At 40.5% G+C, this 6378-nt stretch overlaps 2 protein-coding genes across 5 annotated transcripts; one reads left to right on the top strand and one right to left on the bottom strand.

The window, feature by feature from the left end:
- Positions 1 to 27: 27 nt before the first annotated feature.
- LOC125200447 (pentatricopeptide repeat-containing protein At2g20710, mitochondrial-like) lies at positions 28 to 2045 on the bottom strand. Of its 4 annotated transcripts, none has more exons than XM_048098090.1 (3): positions 1872 to 2045; positions 1540 to 1782; positions 28 to 1454 (listed from the first exon to the last, which is right to left on the bottom strand). In XM_048098090.1, exons 2-3 carry the CDS (start codon positions 1762 to 1764, stop codon positions 228 to 230), a joined length of 1452 nt encoding a protein of 483 aa, XP_047954047.1. In that variant the 5' UTR covers positions 1765 to 1782; positions 1872 to 2045; the 3' UTR covers positions 28 to 227. The 4 variants fall into 4 exon arrangements, with proteins under 4 accessions (XP_047954047.1, XP_047954048.1, XP_047954046.1 ...); XM_048098091.1 differs by having other exon boundaries at positions 28 to 1164; positions 1423 to 1454; positions 1540 to 2044; XM_048098089.1 differs by having other exon boundaries at positions 1540 to 2045.
- A 3569-nt stretch (positions 2046 to 5614) lies between these two features.
- LOC125200449 lies at positions 5615 to 6372 on the top strand (the record flags this gene model as incomplete). The annotated part of the gene is made up of 4 exons (XM_048098097.1): positions 5615 to 5711; positions 5819 to 5867; positions 5955 to 6095; positions 6184 to 6372. Coding segments are annotated over exons 1-4 (435 nt in total), but the record flags the coding sequence as incomplete, so codon positions are not given.
- Positions 6373 to 6378: the final 6 nt, after the last annotated feature.

Here is a 6378-nt window from a genome sequence, read left to right on the forward strand (position 1 = left end):
TACTAACAAAATTTATTGAATTTGCACTTCATCCAAACTTGAGCAATTGATTGATTTTTCCCAACTCAAATGCCAAAATGGCTACTTGCAAAATTCATTTCAACAATCATCATGTTGAAGGTATACACATCTCTATCCCAAATTCACAGTAGGATATGGATGGATGCTGTCAGCCTAACATCGATGAAGAAGGCCCGGGGAGCATAGCTTCTTCATCTCGAGGGGGGTCAGCTGGTTTTCCCACCATAAATTGAGGAGAATAAAGGGATGTAGAAATCTCCTGTAGCTGCTGTCTTGTTCCTGTTTTCAGTCTTTGGCTTCTCGTTGCTCGAGAATCTTTGTATGATATCCTTGACGCCGTCTTTGGAGCTGCCATACTTCTCCAGCAGCATCAACATTTCTTGCATTCCATTTGCATCTTTTTTCTCTTGCAGATATTCTAAACATGCTGAGACTACAATGAGGTTAGGTTTCCAGCTGGGCAAACTGGCCAGAAACGCCTTCTTAGTAAACTCCACGGTCTTCTCCATCTGCCCATCTTTTAGGTATCCGAGCGCCATATGACTAAATGTCAATGCATTAAGCTCCTTCCCTGCATCCATGAGTCGCTTCAGAATTATCTCAGCATCTCTTACACCACCTTTCTTGCAGTAAGCGCGAATGACAAGGTTAGGAATCTCAATGTCAAAGTCTGCGTTTGTTCCCTCCCATTCCTCCAAGATATTTCTGGCACCATCAAGGTCTTCCAACTTCTCCAGTGAACTTATCATAGTAACATAGTACTTATTCGATAACTCAGCAAAGTCCGGAAGCAGATTCCATACACGATACACATCTTCTGTTCTCTGCATTGCTGCATAGTAAGTTATCAAACTCAGATACGTGCTACTCCCTCCATGAACTCCAGTCAGACTCTCGGCCTTCCTCAAGAGTGCATAAGCTTTCTCCGAATCACCAGCTTTGAGATACCCTTTAGCCGCTGTAGCATAGGTATGAAAATTGATATAGTCCCAATAATCTGCCTCCATCTTCACCAAAAGCCTCTCCATTCGCTCTAGATCAAAACGAGCGTATCCTTTTAACAATATTTCGTAAGTGAGCCTGTTGTAAACAATGCCCTCATCTTGCATCTCTCGTGCCAATGCCTCGAGCTTCACGTGCTCCCTGTTCGTACAGTAAAGACTCAGCATTACATTGTAAGGCATAGTACTGCGGGATTTGAACTTCCGAATGCATTCCATGACTTGCTCTGCTTTCTCCACGTATTTCACCATGGCGTAACAGTTCAAAAGAGCTACATAAACCGGATAATCGAGTAAAATGTGGTCGAGTTTGTTAAAATATTTCTCTACTTCATCTATGCCATAAACCTTAAACAATAGATCTAGCTGAATCGCAGCGAGTTTTGGGGTAATTACATACTGATTCCTGCTACGGCTCATCCATTCAACTATCTGTCATGAAACCATAAGCAAATTTGATTCAACACAAAATCAGCAAACACAACGGAATCAACTGATATGAAAAGAGGATGCTTACATGAAGGGCGGGCGTGAAACGGCGGCGTTTGGTGAAGTTTGTGATGAATAGTTGGAGTGTTTGTTGGCGTATATCTCCAACTTGAGCGACCCATTCGTCCAGAACTGGAATCACAGAAGCCCTGTCTCGATAACATTTCACAAGTCTGTCGTACAGATTGGGCGATCTCTCGGTCGAATACATTGAAATTCTCCAGCCTGAGGGGCTCCAAACTGCCCTTTTCATTATCGAATCAGAAAATTTCTGGAGGAATTTCATCATCCAAAGCCCTCAGTTTTCACTCCATATAATATAACCAGCGAAATGCGGCTGAGTAATGAAACGCAGACAACCTGTTTGACAAAATTACACTGTGCAGGCAATGAGTTCAATGAAAGAAAAAGTATTCCTTATTTCCATTCCTCTTACGCCTCCGCCGCCGCTACCAGACTAGACACAATTCACCTCCCCTTACTTTACACCCCTCACCCATGGACGATCGCTATCAGTTTCCTACAATTTCAAAAAGAAAAAATAGGAGTACTACTTATGTGATCTATTGAAGGGTGGTCAAAAGGGTACCCTCACCCGATTATTTCAGCTGAAATACCAGTCCCGAATTCACCGGCGGACGCATAATTTTTTTTCAATAGGGGCTCTACGAGTATAAATTTTATAGTAATATATACTCTCTCTATGTTTCCTCGCGAAACTTTTCGTTACGAAGTTTAAGAAATGGATGTAAAGTGTTATAAATAAATAGATAAAAAAGTAAGAGAGGGAAAAAAAGTGAAGAGAATAAAATAGAAAGTGAATAAAATAGCGAGAATAAAGTAAAAAAGATAAAAAAAAAAAAATTACTATTATATATGAAATGACTCAACTAAAACTTCACAAAATAGAAAAATGACTCAACTATAAAAGGAACTAATGAAGTAGATATGAAACATAGTAATCATGAAAAAAATAAAAAGCACAGCAACTATAAAAATGCATAAATATTTTATTAGTAAAACTAAACCTATACATAAATGAAAATGTTGCTATACAATAGTTATAGAAGCAGATATGACTTAAATCAAATTTAAAATATTCAATTCAAGATTCAAACTCAAAATTTCAAACAAATAAAATCTCTAATCCAATCGTCTTAAATTCAAATTAAACAGGTTAAACTCAACCATATTATTAAAATATCACAAAATCCTGTATAAATTTTACCAATGGAGAGTATAAATTTGTTTTTAAATTATTAAAGTAAAGAACTTGACACGCTTCTTTTATCAACTCGGCACTTTTTGAATGGAGTTTTCTAATATAATAGTAATATTTCTTCCTGTAGTCGCCGTCTGCCATAGTTCTTAGTTTTCCTCTGTAAATTTTCTTTTTCATGTAAGTTCAGCCCTTTTAATCAATCAATTTTCAATAATTTAGTCCCCAGCAACATTCATACAGTAGGGGGGCTTAAGACATTTTTTCTGAAAATTTCAAAAAATTAGAAGTATAAAAAACCAAAAAAATATTTTGGGTAGGGGCTTAAGCCCTCCCCTCTCCTTTACTGGGTCCGCCCATGGTCCCGATACCCCTCTTGCACTGTGTCAGGTATAATCTAATACTCGAGTCGGATATCCCGCACCTGACATTGCGGGTACCCAACCCGACCTTAAATTTTTTTGTGTTGATAACTAGTGTTAGAAGTAATAATCATTTTATTTGAAATACAATGGAAATAAGTCGATAACAAAAAAAAAAGGTTGGGGATGAACAAAATTTGTTGGATGTAATAAACTAACTTGATGGGAAAATAAAAAAACAAAAAAACTCATGCTTACTTGAACTAGCATATGAGGCTGGAGTCGTTGCTAGTGCCCGTGGACGCGGGTGGTGGCGGGCGGAAAGAAGCGGCGAGTGGAAGGAGACGAGAAGATGGAAAAAGACTAAAAAATTTGACTATATTTTAAAAATTCAGACGATGAATGGCGAAACCTAAAAAGGATTTAAAAAATAAGTATACTTCAAACGACTAAAGCTCATCTCTATCGAAAAAATGATTTAGAAAATAAGTTTTCTAAAATTACATTTTAAACAGGTATTAGCGTTCCAAACATAATGGATATGACATGTTCATTACTTCATCCGTTTCATAGTAGTAGAGTCATTTTGTTATTTCGGTACGTTCCATAATAGTGGAGTCATTTCCCCTTTTTAGTAAAAGTCAACACATTTTTTCCCATTTACTTTATTCTCTCTTTACTTTTATTCTGGCTTCATCTCTCAGTCTTTTTCATTTCTACTTCATTCGTCTTTTACTTAATTCACTTAATTACATATTTCAATTTAAAACAATGTAGAAGCCCAAGCCTCTGTAATCTTGCTTAAGATTTTGACCACCTTTAACCTAATACTCCATATTCTTATTTTCTTTTACCAACATGCTTTCTCAGACTATTCACTTTATTTTATAATGTTTACATAGCATGTCAAGCATTATCAGACTTTTCAGTTTACACTACCTAACCGAAACCTTCTTATTTGTATAGCTTTTTCGTCGTTAGTCTAATAGGTTTCGTGTCACATAGTTTAATTGCTCGATACAATTCATTACTCGTCCGGTCACACAATTGGCCTTTGTACAATATATACATAATGATTTAGTGCACATAACAACCTCAACAATTAATAAATATATAGTACTATTATAAATTAACATTTCCCATCAAAAAATGTCAAAATCACAAATGGAAGTTTCGATGTTTGTCCAAAAATTATTCATATATATATAGGGTCATGTTAGGATAAGAATTTTGGGCATAATTGAGAAATAAGATGCAATCTCAGCCACTAATTCACAAGATTAACTTAATATCAATAGCTATCACATTATGTCCACACAGGGGTATAATTGTTTTTTTATTAAATTGTATTTGAAATCATTTTCTAAAACCCTCTCTAAAACTCTAGCGACAAAGTCTTCAAATATTCAACATTCAAATCTTCAAATATTCAACATTCAAATCTTCAAATCTTCAACATTCAATAAAATAACACTTATTAGAGCATCCGCAATGGTCGGCTAGCGACCGGCTAGCCGATTCGTCGCGCTAGCCGAACCATTGCAATCGGCGAGGACGAAATCGGCGAGCGGATCGGCGAGCGGATCGGCGTGGGGGCCGGCCGATCGGCTAGCCGCCATTGTGGCGGCCCGATCGGCCAGCCGCCGATTTTTGATTTATTTTTTTAAACCTATATAAACGCGATTTTCGTTTCATTTTCATTTGCACCACTTGTTTTAACGAGTTTTTCTCTCTCTAACTTTCCGTACAAGAGCATCATCGAGCGATGGATCACAACAACGAGTCTAGTCCATTGCATGATATGGGGATCGATCTCGGGGACGATGATACTCCTGTGTTCGAGCGACGCCGGGCGCGCCGAGGAAGAAGACGAGGGGAAAGGGGAAGGGCCAAGGCGGCCGGCGAGTCATCGCCGCTGACGACACCTCCGGGCACGGAGGAAGTGGACGGAAGGAGGACGAGTACGTCGCGGTGGCCAAGGGGTGGTTGGAGGTGTGTGACGATCCGCTGGTGTGCGAACAACCAGCCGGTCGTCAACATGTGGGCGAAGATCAGGGCTGCCTATAGGAGGCACTGCCCGCACGGGAAGGACTTTAGCAACGAGGGAGGTCCCGGAAAGGGTGGGGAGCGCATCAGTGGCCGCGGTGGGCCGTTTTGCGAATTTAGTACGCCAACGCCCTCCGTCAGCCTCAGAAGTGGGCAGACCGAGGACGACGCCCCTCGAGGATAGCTTCGCAGTCAGCTTCCCTTGGAGGGGAAGCATAAGGAGTTCACCTTTCCGGGGAGTGCTTCTGTTGCCCACTCGAGTACACTCTCCATTCGCGTAACCAAACGCGGGCTCAGATGTTACAGGTCTTCCGAGAGTGGAAGAACGCCACTGACCCCACGGAGAAGAGGATTCTTTTCGAGATGCTCGAGAGCATGCGTGCTGCTGACGTGGCAGATGAGAGAATGGCTGGCCTATGGCTGGCCTATTAACCATTGCGGATGCTCTAATACTAATAGTAGTAGTTTCATAAGCACAGTCACAGACGAAGAAGCTATCTGTGTAGAGTTGGAAGAGATGGATGCCTCTGAATCTCCACTCTCCACCTCTCCATCCCCGCCCCCCTCTTTCAGGTACCTTCTCTCTCCCTTTCTCCACACAAAATTTTGTGGTTTTTTCACACTTGTTTGATGCAGCAGAATAGAAATTGGAAATTAATTTGAAATGTATACTGTTTCAGCCCGCAGCGCCATTTCTACCTCGCTGTGGATAGACTCCAATTCAAGATGGTAGAAGGAGCAATTACTTCGTCTTTCTTCATTTGATTTTGTTAGGTTTTTGCCACAGTTTGAGTATTGTTAAATTCTCTGGATCAGGAAACCCTTTTAGGTCTCCTAGGCATGGCTGGGAGGCGTCCTTCTCTTCCGATGATTGTATGCTGCAGCACACGAGACGAGCTCGATACCATATGCTCCAATCTCTCTAGCCTATCGACTTATGTTTCTGTATCCCCGCTAGTAGGATTACTATCTTTTTATTTCTCTCTTTTGGTGATATGATTAAGATTAGGTTTCATTGATGCACAATTTTTCTTTTATTTTGTAGTACAGCGATCTTTCGGAAGCCGAAAGAGCGGAGGTTTTGGATAGGTTTAGGCAGGCCACTATGAGATGGAATAGCTTAGGAAGAGGGGAGGAAGCTGTTGGAGAAGGTGATGAGGAGCGAAAATCGTATGTTGTCATTGTTACCGATGCCTGCCTTCCGCTTCTTGGATCTGTTGAGGCGCCTCTTTGTACTTGC

Source organism: Salvia hispanica, unplaced genomic scaffold, assembly GCF_023119035.1.
Source record: "Salvia hispanica cultivar TCC Black 2014 unplaced genomic scaffold, UniMelb_Shisp_WGS_1.0 HiC_scaffold_970, whole genome shotgun sequence".
In the NCBI taxonomy this organism is placed as follows: Eukaryota; Viridiplantae; Streptophyta; class Magnoliopsida; order Lamiales; family Lamiaceae; genus Salvia; species Salvia hispanica.